Consider the following 19,633-nt stretch of genomic DNA (forward strand, 5'->3'; position numbering starts at 1 on the left):
CGAAAATAATTTTTCTGCGCCAAGAAAACTAAAATAACAATTTATTCAACAATTCTTCTCCCCCGAGTTACTGTCTTCCGCCATTTTGGAGTGTACCAAGAATGTAATCAACGTAATCAGCGTTTTTTACGCTTAGGGGAAAGCACGTGTATGCATTGTGATACTCTCCAAAATGACGGAAGATGATAACTCAGGGGAGAAGAATTGTTGTAGCAACCATTAAACTGTTGCTTTAGTAGTAAAAAATACCTGTGTTACCAAGAAAAGCTCTGAAAATAGCTTAGCTTTTTGTCTTTTCTCCATTTTTCAGAGTCGAACAGCACGCCTTCTGCAGGCAGCTCAGAGAAGCAAAGCCCTATGGCCCAGCCCAGTCCAGTTTGCCAACCCAGCACTGTGAATCAGACCGGTGCTGCACCTCCATCTAACTCCACCCCTCAACCAAACTCTGCACCTCAAACCAGCTCCATAATGCAGCCTACTTCAGAAGCACAACCGAGCCCTGTCACTCAAACCCAAAGCCCAGCCAATCATCCCAGCTCAGTGACCCAACAGAACCCGCCCAGCCAGCCCTCCGCAGTGCCAGTACAGATCTACAGCCATGACAGCAGGCAAGGCACCAACTAAATTACATTATTACTTAAAGGGATCCCCGGGTATTAAGACATGTATAGTAAATGTATGCTGATATGCTAATCATGACTCGCGGCCGCTAGAGGAGTTCCTCAGCGTGGATTTCCCTCAATATATGGGGTGTTTAGACTCCTTGTGGGGAAAAATCAATGGTACAGCATTTGGTTTAAACCTATACTTATATCCATCGCCACCTGTAAGCTCTTTCAGTAGCTGTGGTCATCATATCAGTATTTTATTTTCCGAGTTGTCTATTCCAAGATGTGTTGTGGTAAAAATAGAAACAGGCAAGGCTAGTATGAGTGCAACCATTTTACGTCATCAGAATAATGGCGCCCCCCATAGTTCAAAATATGTATAAAACTATGTGATTTTTTTAAATAACATAAATCTTTTATGGGTTTTCTACTACATATTTCAGTAAGATACATCATTTACGTTATATTAAGCCATACAAGTCTTAATACCCAGGGATCCCTTTAAATATATTTTAAATTGTTGCAAAATTTCACGGGGTAAATCCAAGTAATTTCAATAGAAATCCATATGATCGTGAATTTTGTGTGAGGGTGAAACCAATGAAAAATTGCTGCAGAAATCTGCTTGGTTTGAAAGTGTAAATCGCTACATGGATAACTGCACCCTTGTATGTTATGACAGATATTAATAAATAAAAAAATTGTACACAAAAAAAAATCATTTTAAATACTAATGGATTTAGACATCACAACATTAATATGTGCAGAATGAAGGATATGAATTATATATATTTTGCTGAAGATTACTGTTAATCTTAATATGGAGCTGAAATATTGTACATCCCTAATCATTTGAATGGATGAATTCAAGTCAAACTTTTTTTGTAATCAAGTTAAAATTCTACAAAAGTTCACTATTTATGGAGTGAATCTGAACCTCTCTGACTCACAGACTCTCTCTCACTATTAGGTTGTTGCGTAAAATCACTTATCTCTTACAGAACTGAATAATTTACCTACATGGCTTTTTAAAACAGTTTTTAATCATTTATATACCCTGCAGGGACCAATTATTTCACTTCCTCTCCATGCTCACTCAAGTTTCAATATACACCCTAGAGCTCCTCAGGCTTTGCCATTTTCAACAGAACATTATCCTACATTAAACTTTAAAATTCATTAGAACGGTAGCTCCGTCAGTGACAAGTCGGTTTTGACGACATCTGCTGGAAAACAGACATAAACAGAGTAAATATTGTGAGGGAATCTCCTCATTCTTGTATATACAGTGCCCTACAAAAGTATTGGAACAGTAAAGACAAAATCGCTCTGTTGGCTGTGGAGTCAAGACATTTACAAATATGATTAAAAGATGAATATGAGACAAAACTACAGAATGTCACATTTTATTATTGGGTGATTCAACACATAGATGTTTTACCAGCTAAGAAGATCAACACTTTTAGAGTTTCATCCCCCTATCTGATGTGAGCATAAGTATTGGAACAGTTGCCTCACAGGTCTTTCTAAGTGATCGGCTGTGTCCTGTTGAATCGTTTCTTCAGATATTAAAAGCAGGGAATGTGTCGTATCAGTTACATCCACTACTTCTGTATTCTGAATCTTGCATTCAATGCATCCAACAAACCAGGATGAAGACGAGGGAGCTGACTTTGAGAGAAAGGCAAGCAATTTGAATGCTAAAAGAAAAGAGGAAGTCAATTAGAGCTATAGCAAAAACAAAGGGCATGGAGAAATCAAGAGTTTGGAAACCACCAGCAACACCAGCAACCAACAACTACCTGATCGGCTGAGAAAACAACAGTAGTCGATGACAGACAAATCATAAAAGCTGTGAAAATGAACCTAAAAGACGTGTCTGTAAAATCACCAACAACTTCCAGAAAGCTGGGGTGATGCTCTGACAATCTACTGTCCTCAGGAGACTTTGACACAGAATTACAGATGCTACACAGCAAGATGCAAACCTCTGACCAGCACCAAAAATAGAAAGGCAAGATTAGAGTTTGCAAAAAAGCAAAAAGGTGAACTGCGTTTATGGACCGATGAGACAAAGATGAACCTAACTAAGTGATGGGAAAGTAAAAATGTGGAGAAAAAAAGGGAACTGCAAATGATCCCAAGCATACAGCCTCATCTGTAAAGCATGGTGGAGGTGGTGTCATGGCATGGGCATACATGGCTGTCTCTGGAACAGGCCCTCTCAACTTTACTGAGGACTTAATGTATGATGACAGTAGCAGCATGAATTTGGAAGGGTACAAAACCATCTGGCCTACCAGTATTCAAGAAAATGCCACCAGATTGATTGGGAAGTGCTTCATATTGCATCAGGACAATGACCCTAAACATCCAAAGAAATGGCAAAGAAATGGAGAGTCTTAGATTGCCCAAGTCAATCTCCAGATTTAAATCTGACTGAACATGAATTTCACCAGCTGGAGAGGAGAGTAAAGGCAGAAACTCCCCAAAACAAGCAACAATTGGAATTGGCTGCATTAAAGGCTGGGAAAAGTATTTCAAAGGATGAGACCAAGAGTCTGGTGATGTCTATGGGTCACAGACTCACTCCTGTGATTGTGTGATATAATAGCTTTTATTCTTTTATATCTGCCTTATGTTCAACTGTCCCAATATTTACGCTCACATCAATGAGTGGGATGAAGTCTAAAAGTGCTGTTCTTTTTATTTGGTAAAACATATATGTGTTGAAACGGCTAATAATAAAATGTGACATTCTGTAGTTTTGTCTCATATTCATCTTTTAATCATATTTGCAAATGTCTTGACTCCACAGCCAACAGAGCAATTTTGCCTTTACTGTTCCAATACTTGGCACTGTATATATTACAGCTTTTATTGCTGATAAAAGCTATTATTTTAAATTGCCACATTTTTGCAGACAAGTTTGACAGGAAAGTGCTATAGAAGTAGTCCAAGTCTCACTTGCTATTGCGCATATTCCAAATGTTTGCATAAGATTCAACATCACCAAATGCCATTGGTTCTTCTCTGTTTGGTTGTTCAGCTACAGGTCAGAGGTCAAAGCAAGACAGGATGTAAAACCCGATATTCGACAGCCGTTCACTGATTACCGCCAACCCCCAGTGGACTACCGACACCCTCCTGTAGCAGATTACCGACAGCCGCCAACGCTCGATTACAGACACCCCCCACTGCTGGACTACAGGCAGCTGTCCACTGACCCTCGCACCTTCCCCTTACCGGACTACAGGATGCCACAGGTAGCTCTGCTGCCACTCTGTATTCACTCATACACTGGAGTAGAAATACACACTGATATTATAATTCATCACTGAAATGGCTATGTGGCACTGACAGTTAATTTCCATAAAGTATGTATTATGCATGTCCATAAAATGTCCATAATATGTTTATGTATGTTTGCAGGATTTTGATTTCTTCACGGTTGATCTGGAAAAGGGTATGAAAGGTTTTGGCTTTAGTATCCGTGGAGGCCGCGAGTATAAGATGGATCTGTTCGTTCTGCGATTGGCTGAAGACGGACCAGCAATACGCAATGGAAGAATGAGGGTGAGATCTATCTATCTTTCTATCTATCTATCTATCTATCTATCTATCTATCTATCTATCTATCTATCTATCTATCTATCTATCTATCTATCTATCTATCCATTCATCCATCATCTGTCTGTCTGTCTTTCTGCCTGTCCATCCATCCATTTTTCTTTTCATTTATCCATCCATCATCTGTCTGTTTGTCTATCTGTATGTCTGTCGGTCTGTCCGTTCCCCGATCTATCCGTCCATCCATCATTTGTCTGTCTTTCTGCCTGGCTTTCTGCCTGTCCTTCCGTCCGTCCATCCATCCATCCATCATGTCTGTCTGCCTGTCCTTCCGTCCATCTGTCTGTCTATCTATCATCTTTCTTTCCATCCATTCATCCATCATCTGTCTGTCCGTCGATCCATCCATTCATCATCTGTCTGTCTGCCTGTCCCTCTGTCCGCCCATCCATCCATCTTTTCATTTATTCATCCATAATCTGTCTGTCTATCTATCCATCCATCCATCATCTGTCTGTCTTTCTGCCTGGCTTTCTGCCTGTCCATCCATCCATTTTTCTTTTAATTTATCCATCCATCATCTGTCTGTTTGTCTATCTGTATGTCTGTCGGTCTGTCCGTTCCCCGATCTATCCGTCCATCCATCATTTGTCTATCTTTCTGCCTGGCTTTCTGCCTGTCCTTCCGTCCGTCCATCCATCCATCCATCCATCATCTGTCTGTCTGCTTGTCCTTCTGTCCATCTGTCTGTCTATCTATCATCTTTTTTCCATCCATCCATCCATCCATCTTTTCATTTATCCATCCGTAATCTGTCTGTCTGTCTATCTATCCATCCATCCATCATCTGTCTGTCTTTCTGCCTGTCCTTCCATGCATCTATCCATCATCTGACTGTCTGTCTGCCTGTCCTTCATTCCATCCATCCATCATTTGTCTGTCTTTCTGCCTGTCCTTCTGTCCGTCCTTCCTTCCATCCATCCATCCATCCATCCATCATCTGTCTGTCTGCCTGTCCTTCTGTCAATCCATCCATCATCCATCATCTGTATGTATCTCTGTCTGTCTGCCTGTCCTTCCATCAATCCATCCATCATCCATCATCTGTATGTATCTCTGTCTGTCTGCCTGTCCTTCCATCAATCCATCCATCATCCATCATCTGTATGTATCTCTGTCTGTCTGCCTGTCCTTCCATCAATCCGTCCATCATCCATCATCTGTATGTCTCTCTCTCTGTCTGCCTGTCCTTCTGTCCATCCATGCATCCATCATCTGTCTGCCTGTCTGTCTGTCCTTTCATCTATCCATCATCTGTCTGTCTGCCTGTCTTTCCATCCTTCCATCCATCCATCCATCATCTGTCTGTCTGCTTGTGCTTCTGTCCATCCATCCATTCATCATCTGTATGTCTCTCTCTATTGAGACATAGTCTATTGGTCTGTCCATCCATCTTTCCATCCATCCATTGTATGTCTATCTATGTTTGTCTGTCTATTTATCTATCCATCCATCCAGCCATCATCTGTTTTTCTGTATGCCTATCTATCTATCCATCCACCCATGTTCTGCTGCTGTTCTGTTGCTTGTACAGCTCATATCAGTAATGAAGCTGTCATGGCTAATGTGAATAAAACAGTCCCCTTAGGATATTCTACCTCTCATTACAGCTTTTCATATTTAGTCCATTACCTGCGGATCACAAACAGTGACTGTTCCCTTTCATTCAAGAGCCTCAGTTCTGACAGTAAACATCATTCTGTCTTCTTTTGTGGCATGAATATATCCACAGCACAAAATGCCTTTTGAATCTATAATTAGTTTGTGGTGGAACAAACCCATGGTATTTAAAAAGTCCATTAAGCATGAAGTCATACACCCCTCAGCAGACGCTGCTGCTGATGCTGCTGATGTAGATTTCCACACAAGCCCTCTAGATACACCAAAAACACGAGAGAGCTGCTGACGCTGCTAGCTGCAATGCTTTTACTAACACTCTCCACCCCAGAGGTCAGAGGAACCGGCCCCAGACATAGTGTAGGAACAAAAAACGAGACACTCCTTGTCAGTAATGAGACAGTTGAGGGTCATACTGCTCTCTGCCCCTCATTCAAACAAGATCTTAATGAGTCATAAAAAACTTGCCGCCCATCACTGGCAGTGACCTGCCCGGACTTCCATATTATCCAGACCATTTGAGAGGAATTCTCCATTTGTTACTATAATTGGCTCGTTCTTTTTCCCCAGCCCGTGGCCAATTAGTCCACAGACACAAGACAAGTTCAATGCACCTATATGCTCAGCATCAGCATATATGCTTTTCCTGTTTTAGTGGCGCCAATATTTTCATAATTACACAACCTTTGTCTATATTATTTGTTTGTGTGTTAAGGGAGAATTTGATACTATTTATTAAGGATGTGAAAACTGCTTTTCCTATTTTTTACAGCTATATTATCCTTTGATAACCAAGATGCAGAATTAATGCTCAATAATTGTTTATTATATGTTTATAATTAGTATTTTATATTGTTTTCTTTCACAATGGCAAACTATTATGAGGCTACTGCAATAAAACATTATGCATTATATAATTATGCGTTATGCGTTATATAAAATTAAGAAGGAGCACAACAGAAAGTAATAACTTTATTTTCAACTAATTTTAACATGACACTTTAAAGAAATGTTGGCAGAGCAAGACACTGAAAAAGTGGTGAGATAAATCCATCTGCATGGGAACATAGAAAAAAAAAGTGTTTGTTCGACAGGGTAGCTAAGAGATAGTTAACAAATAAACAGGAAAAAAAATCTATAACCTTTTTATTACTCAAAACTATCTTTTTTACTAACTACCACACACACACACATAAATGAGACCTACAGCAAATGATCAGACAGTCTGACAGTAATTTTCTTGAAATGTATTGTTAAAGGCGGTGGCAGTAGGCACAAGTGGCACTTTGATGGCTGTGCTTTAATGTAGATGAATTTAGAGACACAACTGCTGCTAGAAATATTAAGATAAAACAAATGATGAAAAAAAAAATTGGTTGGTGGGCAACTAATTGTAGTAATATTGATCATACCGGCTTCCTTTGTATCAAAGAAGGGCCATTAACCAGTCCCTCATTATCCTCAATAGTCATACACTTTCCTCACAGTTGATGAAGAGCATCAGTATTGTAGCTCATAGGAACCTTGTACCCATGATTCATTCATCCAGCTATGTTAATTCTGAAATTAATTAGTACTCGAGCTCATTCAGGACTGCTAATGCTGAATAGCGCTTAACCAAAACAGACAACATGAGTTATGGACCTATATTGATCCTACTGAATAATTATCCTTAATAAATGATAGTCATATTAATTTTATCATTAAAACCAGAGAGGGTGCAATTCAAAGCTGTCAGAAAATAATTACTGCTGTTCTGTACGTGCATTTGCACATCTGTCTTCACAATCTTAGGTATCTGAATGTTAGATAAACATTCTGGAGAGTAGGCTGTTTGCTCAGAATGGATTTTCCATCAAAAACACTTTTTCAAATCATATTTTGTCTGTTTTGCAGGTTGGTGATCAGATCATTGAAATAAATGGGGAGAGCACGAGGGATATGACCCATGCTCGGGCCATTGAGCTCATCAAATCAGGTGGCCGTAGAGTTCGCCTGCTGCTCAAGAGAGGCACAGGGCAGGTCCCTGAATATGGTAGGTCTACACAGGCTGTCTGAACACGTACCTTAATGCTCACAAATGTCTACAGTATTAGCTCACTTAGTTTACAGGGTCTCAAGAGATGGAGTAACAATCCGTTTGTCTCATTACAAGACGGATCTTTGGAGGAGGGGATATTTTATTGGGTAATGTATAAAGAAATGTGTAATATAGCAGATTGGCAGATCACAGCATACATTTAGAAATATGTTGTGAAATAACTTATTCACACCAGGAGGACGATATGAGCAGTTGAAAGGTTTTATTTGATATTAATATTTTGCTCTCAATGGGAATTTCTAGTAGATCATTTTAGAAAAGGTCACTATCAGTCACAGTTTTTCTCAATTGCTTAAGCTCATTTTTTTTGGAACAGTCTTAAAAGGGTCATGAACTGCCTTTTGTTTTTTATTTTGCACTGTTCTCTCAGGTCCACTTATAATGTTATCAGTATTTTTACATCAAAAAACATAATATAGAAGTAATAAGCTATTTTCTGTCCTGTTTTTAACCCCCTTCATCAAAACGCTCTGCTTGAATAGGTGTGGCGGATTGTAGACTCAGAAGTAAGCGCTATGATTGGCTAATAGTTGTGTATGTTTGACAGCGCACATTCCTATAGATAAACGCTGCTGTGATTTAGGTCAAAACACATAAATAAGTCAATACATATCAAATGATCTGTAAGAAGAGACAAAGCAGTAGTGATCACGTAATAAAAACAGTTACTCTCACTTGTGTTGCGAAAATCCTGCATTGAATTGTGTCTTGTTTGTAAATGAATCCACAGTAAAATGAAGTGAAATTAATTTCTTACTGACGCAATCTGGATCTTCATTAAAGTTAATTAACTCTTTCTTAACGTTGGGATTAGAAGGAAAGCAACGCGAACACTGTTTTATGGGAAATCACAACGCAAAATGTAGTAACTCAACCAAAATTTGAATTCAGACAACCTAGTTATTGTGTCATGTTATTGGCTAATGACACCAAAATGAAATATTTTTTTTGTCATCTTATGAGCAGTAGTGGTGAAAATGTTTCAATCAGCCCCTGGAAAGTTTTTTTTTGGACACCGACTGCTTATTTTATACAAGAATATCAGTTTAGTGTATCATATTGAGCTATTTGGATACAGATATCAAGAGTAAGTAAAATAAAGTTTATGCTCAACAAACATCTGTATTCTGCAAAACAGGTTCCGTCACTTCTGGTCCAGGCCTTTGTATGTGTTTCTTTAAATATGCAACTGTTTAACTCAAGATGCCTTCAAAGAAGAAACCAAAGATGATCATAACCAATGTCCATCACATATTCTAACAAACATTTCTAATAATAAAAAAAAAGAATAAAATGCCAGCAATAAAAACAACTAGCAAGGTTTGCTGATTACCTTACAAGTCCTCAGTTCATACTGCTGTTAACACTTTCTCCAACAAGCAATAAAGGAATGTTTTGGTTGTGAAGAACATGACAAGTTCACTGAAAATTAACTAATACATTTTGATCAGCAAGTCATGTGCATTTAGTTATTCTGCAAATTATAGACTATTGTACTGTACTTACTCTTTTGGACACGTGTGCCAAAACTTGTACAACTTTTAATTAATAAGTAATTCAAATGTTGTAAAAGCAACAAACTGTTCAATGATCTGAACCTACTGTTTTGAGAGAAAAACAAATCTCATTCAAGAATTGAGCAAAGCGACTGAGAAAAACCATTCTCTTGTACACTAATATTTAATAACTCTAAAATTTTCCTGCTAACACAACACTTCTTTAACATGACTGTGACAGCATGCTCTTTGTATTAATGCAGATATAGCTAGTCATCTTTTCTTTCATCAATTTTATGGCTATCAGTAAATAATTCTCACTTCCGTTCTCAATTTTCCTCACTGAATACTATCTCAGCACTGATATTAATACTGTCTTAGCCTGTGGCTACTGTTCTAACCCTAATGATTGGTCTAGGTTGTTACTTCGCCTCTTATAGGAATGGTACCTTCCAGTCTCTCCATGTGCATGAAAAGTGACAACCATGGCTCCCCCTATTTCTTCCTAATGGGCCATCCTAAAGACACGGTTTGTAACAGAGTGCATGCGTTCTAACACACCAATCATCATTCTTTCTGGGAGTGCTGTGCCTTGGATTGTTTTTTTTATATTATTTATTTTATTTTGTTTATTTAATTTATATGTATATAAAATATATTTATAAATTATAGTATATATACAGTAGTAGATAACATTGTGTGTTTTGCATCTGAATCTGTGTTAGTGAATGTAACCTGTCTTTTCGTAATATAATATTATTAGTCTTAGTTTTGGTATTCAGACATTATACACACAGAGTACCTATAACACAAGCACAATAATCTTCATTCATTCACCACAGTCACAAAGGTTTCGGAGAGAAAGAAAAACCTTGATTGGAGGACTATACTGGTTATTATAACACAGACACACATATCACAGTATGTGTTAGTTTGCACAAAAATATGTCATTTATGTTCCGTGAGGGGCCGATAAAGGCAAAAATATACTTTTTAGTATTTTGGTCAAATTATACATCTTTTGTAGATATTTACAGTATGTATTGCTGTGAAATTATTATTTTTTAAGTGGAACCATCATTTCAACTAATTGGTCATTGCCACAAATACAAACCTATATATATATATATATATATATATATATATATATATATTATTTATTTTTATTTTTTTATCTATATATTTTGTTTTGCAGTATAATTATGCATAGTGATAAACACCCATTTTTACCTGTATGTATTTTTACTAAACCATATTATAACATGCATAATCCTATGCACGGATTTCCATGAACGTTTTTGAGCAATGACCCAAATTAATCATTGAACTAATTCTTTGAAGCAAACAAGCAAACTTATTTACATAAATTAATCAAATGTCCCAAGTTTATTGCCACTTTAATGAAGTTTAAATCAGAGATCCTATTAAATTATCTCTGCATTAGCACTCTCACACTCAAGTTGCAAGCAAAACTGGCCTACCTCTGTAGTCTTTAGGAAACTTATTTGTCTATTAAAAAGTGCATTAAAATCATTGCGATTTTATATCACCAACAAATAATATTGCATATATTCTGAATACTCAATATATTGCCTATGTATACTCCTATTCAAGTCATACAGTGAAAGCATACCCTTACGAAAAATAAGTTTATTCAAGTGTGTTATTAGTATTCAAGTGTGCTTCTTTTAAACAAAAAAAAAAATAGTGTACTTTTAGTCTACTTTTTATGTACTTCTCATAAATGGGCTTTATGTACTTCTCAGAAATATACTTAAAATGGCATTTAAATGTACTTGACTTATACTTAGAAAAGGTCTAAATATATTTGAGCTATACTTGTGCTCCTAGAATCCGTGTTTTCATTGTTATATGGTAGGGGGCATTAGTACACATCTTCTGTACAGAATTCCCCAAAAAACACAAGTGATGAAGAAACCGAAACAACAGATGCTTCCACGTGTAATCTAACACGATCATCAGACATAAAACAGCATCAAAACTGTGTAATATTATGGAATAAAATGTCGACCAATGAAGAGGTATTGTTGTAATGACTGTTGATCGACTCCATCTACATTTTGATTATTATTCTGAATCCAATTCATAGTTTTTTTCAGCTTTTGGTTCTATTAAACTTGCCCACATTCAAGTGTTTAAATAAAGAATGCATGAAGCTAGAATAAAATGTTTTTTGTTTACAAGCAGATACCCAGTTTTTTCTTTTAATGTTTTGTATGTTCATATATTTATATAACAAAATGTATACAAATTAATACCTAAATAGGGACATAGTAGTATATTTAAAGTATGATGTAAAGTTCACTTAAAGAAAACTTATAAGTATACTTGCAGTATAAAACTAGTAAACTAGTAGTTTACTGAGACTTCAAAGTGTACTAAAAATGCTAAGTTTTTAATTACTAAACTATCGGTATACCTATAAATTCACTTTTAGTATAGTTGCAGTACAAGCTAAAAATATTGATGTAAACTAGTTGTGTACTAAAAATGTACTACTGTTATACTTAAAGTATACTTAAAAGTATACTTTTATATACTAGAAAGTGGGCCAATTTAGTCCCAAGGAGTATTGAAATAGTACACTTACAAGTATACTACTAGTACACTGATATTTGTATACTACTTAAAAAATACTTGAACTTTTCTTAAGTATACTTAAAGTAAACTTGAAGTATACTACTTTTTGGTAAGGGTATGTCTAGTAAAATTCACACATTGAAAGAGAAACAGCAGATCTACCCCTAGACGCACATACACTCTTAGCATTCTTGTAACTGACTCCATTGTGATGAAAACGTAACTCCTATGAGCTCCTAACAGCCATTGAAACATCCCTATGTGCACTTGCCTTTGAATTCCACTCACACTTGGCCATCTCTTCTCACACGTTTAGTATCCCACTGAGATCTCAGTGGCGCCACAGAAACTTAGCTGAAATATAGTCATCATGGGATGGTTGTGTCAGCCTCTGCGGTTTTATATTCCATACCTGTCTTCTATTTCACAGTGAAAAACCCTTTATGAGCTTGGATTCATCTTTTTCCTCTACAGGCCAGTGATTTTTGCTACACTTGGGCCATATAAACAAAAGAAATTCACCCCAGTAGAGAAAGAAACAGCTAGCACAGAGACACAATGATACATAAATGTTTACACTTGCCATATTTCCCTGTATTTGAAGCTTAATGATAAAGAGATGCTGTTACAAGTGTTTGTTTTCTTGTGTTGAAATGAATACCCAGCCAATTCGCTTGTTAGCGCACGTTAAAATGGCCACCTGGGCGCATATGTGCTTTGTAGGTTGGCAGAAAGCTGAGCAGTCCTCAGTGTATCCTGTGATATACGAGGAGACAGGTAGGATTAGGGATGTATAATGAGAATATTAAGGTTGGTGACCCTCTTTCAGTTTGGGTTGTGAGTGTGTTGGTAAAATATGCTATTGTGTATTGGGAGTCTAAGGAGAGGAAGTGCAGAGATGTCACTCCAATATGAGCATCTTGGTGTGAAGTGATGTCTGTGTGTGCATATGTGTGTGTGGAGGTTGGGCGGATAGCATAAGAAGCCCATGGGAGAACCTGATTATTCCACATCCAGTAGACACACATAAAACTAGCTTACTGGCTGAAAACTATCCCATTTCCTGTCAGAAATGGAGGTTGTTTTGGTATGTATGCAAACAATATCATATAGTCCTTTATATAGTGTCCTTACAAGAAAAGTACTGTGGCATTTCCATGATGCACAGTTGGTAATGGACCATGGTACTGTGTAGTTACATGGTACTCCAACATACAACAAACATACTTTGTGTAATTATCATAATACAGATCCCATACTATTTGCATGGTACATTGTAGAAAAAAGCCATGGTAATATCACGGTACTTTGTTATTTTTTTGTTAGTATGGTTTGTGTGATTTTATTTTAATTAATTAATTTTTTTTTTTTTTTTTTGGTTTCCCCAAACAAGTTAAGCGCAAATCCCACCACTCAAACAATTCTAAAGATTTCATTGGTCATGTAACTCACACTGCTGATTGCCTACGCAACATTGAAAGAATTACTAACACCTAACCCCAACCTACTGTAAACCTAGCCTCATTTTAGCATTGGTATTTTGATAGTTAATGTTTGTCACTTAATCCATTACCATTTGAACTGAATCCATGAAGTCTGAATTTTTCTTGAGAGGTGACTGCGTGATTGAGTTGACAGATGCAATTAGCTTGCAGGGTTTGCTCTGAACTGGTTTGGGGAGTGTGTGGTTCATGTTTGTTAGATAGTAATTCTTTGCCAGTGTTAGCTTTGGTTCCACTAATCTTACTCTGGTGTGTTTCCAATTGTGCTTCTTTCTGTTTTGGTTTAAATGTTTGGATGTAACTGTTCCATGTTTCCCCAGCAGATAGTCCCGCCCCCTGGGATGCTCACACTACAGCCTCCCCAAGTCTGTCGGAAGTAGCACCACCCCTCGACAGCTTATCTAATCCATCAGCTTCTTCTCATGTGAACCCACCCACCGACCCACCTCATACATTGTCCTTGGAAGCAGACTGTTCCCAGGGTCCTAGAGGCCCAGAGAGTAGGGCTCTGGAGCAGGCCACTGTGGGGAAGAGGTCAGCCCTGGCAGGTGGAGTTGGGGGTGGGACCAAGCAGAGGGAGGGCAGCAGGACTAACCGTCGCTCTAGTGGAGGGAAGAGTCAACAACAATACCTTGATGAACTTGCGGGAGAGCCCAAATCCCACAAAGGCAGCCGGGCGAAGTCCAAGGAGCGCAGGAGGGAGCGGAGCAACACACCATCTCGAAAGCGAGACTCGCCCAAAACTTCTCCAAACGACACCAATATGAATGGGGGAAATGGGTGCCTGGATGGTAGCAACAACCAACTAGGAGCTCTGGTGCCATACAAAACCCTACCAAAGGAACCAGAGAAAGGGCAAATGAACCAAGAGAGTCGTCCCAGCCACAACTCCAAGACCAGCAGCAGTGCATCAGGCAGGAAGGCCACAGTATCCCCAGGGCCCTGGAAGATCCCTGGTTCGGACAAGCTACCCAATACCCTGCGCTCAGCCACCTCTACCATCAGCAGATAACATCTCATCACTATCTCAGGCCCAAGTTTAGACCTTACTTTTGGCCTTGACTACTTTTGACCAAATTTTGGACCAACCTTTGGCTATGATCCGCCTTCTTTTGGGACTGGTTGGGCTTGGGCTCTTTTTGATTGCTTTTCACAGGCTTGCTCTACTTGAAAGAGATCCACCTTCCTTGAAAGGTACCACCTTCCCACAATCCTCACTAAAGAACTTTCCATGCATTTCTAGACAGAGCATTTTTTATTTATATTTTATTCTAAGTTATTTTAACAGATATGACACCCACCACCTTAAGAACTGGAAGCATTCACTCCAAAAATGGAACCACGGTAGAATGAGTGATGCATGTAGCGTGCAAAAAGAATCCCAGACTTGTTTGAACTGTTGGGGAAAAGCACTCAAGACTCAGAGATGTACATGCATAGAGAACCACTTACTGAGTCTGAACCACCACTGGTGGCTACAGCAATTTTTATACACTTTCATTAAAAAATGAAGAATACTGAAGGAGTTGCCTGACATACAGTTTTTGTGTATTTGAAGAATGAATATGATTAAAAAGATCCTATATGAGCGGACACTCGACTATGAACTCTGCCTTAAAGACTGACCTGCAGATGTCTGTATAAGGGTTGGTAAAATGAATATAGAAATAGATATAGCTGTTATATGACTACATATATGTGAGACATATTGTGAATATGGTCTTTATACATCATTGTGAGCCCATACTGAAGTACTGATATCATACACAGTGTAAATTAGAAGAGTGTAATCTAGAATTCATTCCTACTCCACTTTAAGGTGCGTTCCCACTGACAGCGATATAAACTTGAGTGGTTGCTATTAGGTGTTCCTACTCAACTTCAATACAGAACTGTAACAGGAAACAGATCACATGACCTTCACTGTCTACACTGACATGGGTAGTTGCAGCCTCAAGTTGTGTCTCTCAAAATCGCAAACTCTCATTGATGATTTATGACTATCAGTTGCTGCAAGTCACTGTCAGTGTGAGTACCCCATTTCTGAAGGAGCCGATGGGCTTTGACCTTCTGTTGACTCTCAAACTATTCTCCCTTTACGTGAGTACACGAGCAAAGCAATTTGAGTCCAAGATGGTTTTGATGACATGGTTTGATTAGGGCAGAGTGCCTTATGCCAGGGGTGTCCAATCTTGCTCCTAGAGGGCCACTGTCCCGTAGCACTAACTGTAGCTCCAATACTAATTATACACACCTGAACCAGCTTATCAAGGTCTTCAGGATTACTAGAAACATCCATGCAAGTGTGTTGAGGCAGGTAGGAGATAAACTCTGCAGGACATTGGCCCTCCAGGAGCGGGAGTGGACACCCCTGCCTTATGCTGACCACTTGATGCTTTATTTGAGCTCTAAATCCTAGGCAATGACATCAAGACAAAGAAAAACGTAGGCTGCTATAAATTCATTTGACTACTTGTTCCGTAGAAACTGTGCAAAAGTAATGCCAGATCTGAATGAGTATGTCGTTACATCCGTGTCTCTGAATGCTGACTGGTGTCTAGAGAGACCAGTTTATGTCCACAGTATAGATATATCAATATAAAATTCAAAGCTATTTTCGTACATAGAAATAGAGGTGAGAGTCTTCTAAAAGAAGTATACAGATATGTATTAATGATATCTTTGACGTGAGTTCAAATGTTTGTTGAGCACTTTGTCTTTAAGTAGACATGTATACATATAAAATGCAGTACTGGAAAGAGTATGCTGCGCATCCATTATATTCATTGCATAAGTTAATTCTCAAAATCCTTCTATGAAACTGTTTACTAGCATATTCCCCATACAAAAGGTTATGTGTTGGTAACTCTAGTTCACATGTCAGTTCATGTCAGGGCTTCAACTCCACATAAGCGCCATGCTTGATTTTAACAAGCCTGCTAATAGCAAATTCTGAAAGTACATGAGGTAATGTATGCTATTGCCATGCATCGTTTTTTCTCAGAATGTCATTATCCATCTTGTGCTGTATTTAGATGTATCTACATAGACACGGTCTATCAGACTCTACTAGCTAGTATGCTAAGATGTTAGCTTGCTAATCGAAGACTAACTGAAAACACAAAGAACCAGTCTCAGCTTATGGAATGTCTTTGACATTTATTTGGTTATGCTTTGAAAAGGCCCAAGTAAATGAGATCAAAGTTGAAATTGTTTGAACTTTAAGTGTCATACACATCTGTGTGTCACACTCTTACGAAAATTAACCATTGATTTTACCACAGATAAAAACAACAAACAGGGTTACTATAGTTAAAACGTAACCACAAATTAACCATGGTTTTGCTACACTGCCCATAGTTTAACCATGATATTTTTAGTAAAACTCTGGTTATACAAATGGTAAACAATACACCAAAAAACGCCATGGTTACTACACTTTTACTATAGTAAAACCATGGTTAATTTCCGTAAGGAACGGCAAGGTGGATAAAAGCCCATTCACACCAAGGATGATAATGATGATAACTATAAAGTTGTAATAATCATTCTAATTCTATGAGAGAAGGGTGATGATATAATGATGACGCAGAGATTCACTTTCAGAACAAATTTTTTTCCAGCTGATGAATGATAAAATCACTGACAACCAGAATCAGAATCCACCACTTTAAGATTGAATGAGCATTTAAAGCAGCAGATGGCATAACTGCATTGTTCAATTACAATAAACAGAATTGTATTGTGCGTTGATATGGATGCTAACTTAGTTATCATCATAGTTATCATTCTTGGTGTGAACAGGACTTGATCACTCTAGCTTGATTCTTTGCTCCATTGAATTGAATGGATTGGGGAACATTGATGCGATTGATCATGTAACCAACTGGAATGTTAAGGTGTAATGGAACAAACTTTTCGTTAACATCTGGACCTCAGATTACATTATTATTCTGTGTTTTATTTCATAATTCACTTTTTTATGAGTTCAGTTGCTATTAATGTCACTGTCAGTAATAAATACACCATTTCACTTGAAGGTGAAATGGGTCATTTCTGTGCAACTAGTGGCATCCAAATGTAGTTCTGGTCTAACAAAACAATATTGCATAATTTGAGGGAGTGTCTTAATTGTTCATGAGTTTATACTGATTTTATAACCGATAGTGGCACATAAATGATACACTTTAAAAAACAACAACAAACATGTCAAGACTCCAGTGGTGCTTCATTGTGTATTCTTCTTGCAATACTGTCAAAAATGTTGTACAATTATTCACAAATTTTATCATTTTGTTCACTTTAATTAATATATACGTCAATTCAAGTTCCTGTGAAAAGGACCCCAGACAAGACCTCATCCGTTCTATTCCATTGTCATAATATCGTCTCTATTATATTCCTCTCCCACAGAAATAAAGGGATGACGGGTTCCACTGACGCTCTTTGACAACTGTTGTAGATGACAAGGAGAGCCGACAACGATCTAGTCATTACAAGATAGTGCTAACATTTCCATGATAAAGACAAATTAATTGAAGCAATCCAAAAATGAGTGTGCCTCTGTGGCTATTACATTCCAAGCGGTACATCCTTCGAAATCCCCGACAGACAATGACATTGTCAAAGCAAAATGTATTTTCTGTAGAGTACTAGCAAAGATTGTGTAGTGAGTTGGATCACTACAAACGCTATGATATTTGGTTTAAGTACAAAATTAATTTTATGAATAAGGAACAAGGCATCTTAAGACCAGAAAAAACATACTTTATGCAAGTACGCAAATGCAGAAACAAGTTTTAGCGCATTTCATTGTACACCCTTAGCATCTATTTTTTGCTACTATAGCGCTAACAAACTTCCGTACTCAAGGGGGTGACAGAGCTACCTTCAAATGTCTTTACTATTGAACAGTGTGTTGTAAAGGTGCACTCAAACTGTTCTTTGGCAATTTTTTTGTGGGTGAAATTCATTTACTTCAATAGAAATGTACACGCAATCTGGATTTTGCGTGAGGGCGAAAAATTTCACCACAGATTTCGCAGCAGGTTCAAGTTATTCTGCTCGGTTTAAAAGTGTCTTCTGTATTAGCTGTACTCTAGTGCCAATTAACCCTTTTGTCTTTGAAAATTTGTTAGTGACTTTTCAAAACTTCAAACTTTAGCTTCATTACAAAAGTTGGCCCTTGAAAAGAACACTGATGCTAAATTATGCTAATGCCACATTAAGAATGCAATGTGTTACGTGCATTCTGACACGTTTTGCAACACAACAAGAAAAAAAATGGATTAATTTGCGTAGTTAGCAGCATTTGCATTCATGTACTTGTTTAGGCTGTGTTTCTGGCCTTAGGGTTTCTTTTTCATTGTCATTTTGTAGAGTAGCGAGTTTGTTTAAAGAGAGAATAGTGTCAGTGCTTTCACACTGCTTTTCCCTTGAGTTTGCCAAATGCTAAAGAGATGTTACCTAAATGATTAATAACACGATTTGAAATGAGATGATTTATCGGTAAAGCCATGGAGGCAACACAATGCCCAAAAGGGGCTCTGTATCACTGTGTAGAACTGAAAGAACAGCGTGGTTCATCCTGTACAGCTAAAAACTATAAATATGACACTATGTACTAGTCACAAAAACTGTAAGTGAGCTATTTTTATGAAATGCAACTCAATGGATATATACTTACTTTTGCAGAGCTCTTGTTTACTGTATGATATTTACTGAAATACAGTCAAATAAAACCTTGACATGGTGTAAAGTATTCAAAGGACAATGCAAGTGTTTTGTGAGTGTTTTACTTAATTGCTGGTCTACACCGATGTCCTCCTGCACGATTTACCGTATGATCATGCAACCAGTGGTTAAAGGGTCTTTATTTGAAAGGAGATGCTGAAATGTACGCTGGTAGCGGTGACATAATTACACGTTTTTGAAAGAAACACACACACACACAACTTAACAAGCTGAAATTTGGTCACTGTGCAAAACACAAAAAGAAGAAAAAAAGCACAGGCTTGTAGTCAGTCCCGGCGCCATGGGCGGGCCTGTGAGTCACTAGTGCCCGCCCTGGACGAGCCC

At 37.9% G+C, this 19,633-nt stretch overlaps 1 protein-coding gene across 3 annotated transcripts in view; it reads left to right on the forward strand.

Moving 5' to 3' along the window:
• LOC306858260 (membrane-associated guanylate kinase, WW and PDZ domain-containing protein 2-like) overlaps positions 1–15,399 on the forward strand; it is a 199,045-nt gene extending 183,646 nt beyond the window's left edge. Inside the window, exons 18-23 of one of the 3 annotated variants that reach the window (XM_079398699.1) lie at positions 311–608; positions 3,658–3,874; positions 4,041–4,184; positions 7,752–7,890; positions 9,871–9,981; positions 13,879–14,002. In XM_079398699.1, the coding sequence (XP_079254825.1) occupies positions 311–608; positions 3,658–3,874; positions 4,041–4,184; positions 7,752–7,890; positions 9,871–9,932 (860 nt within the window). In that variant the 3' untranslated portion in view covers positions 9,933–9,981; positions 13,879–14,002. Of the gene's footprint in view, positions 1–310; positions 609–3,657; positions 3,875–4,040; positions 4,185–7,751; positions 7,891–9,870; positions 9,982–13,875 lie in introns of all 3 variants that reach the window. The other 2 variants (XM_079398697.1, XM_079398698.1) reach the window with 2 other exon arrangements.
• Positions 15,400–19,633: the final 4,234 nt, after the last annotated feature.

The sequence above is a fragment of the Barbus barbus genome (genome assembly GCF_936440315.1).
Source record: "Barbus barbus genome assembly, chromosome: 39".
In the NCBI taxonomy this organism is placed as follows: domain Eukaryota; kingdom Metazoa; phylum Chordata; class Actinopteri; order Cypriniformes; family Cyprinidae; genus Barbus; species Barbus barbus.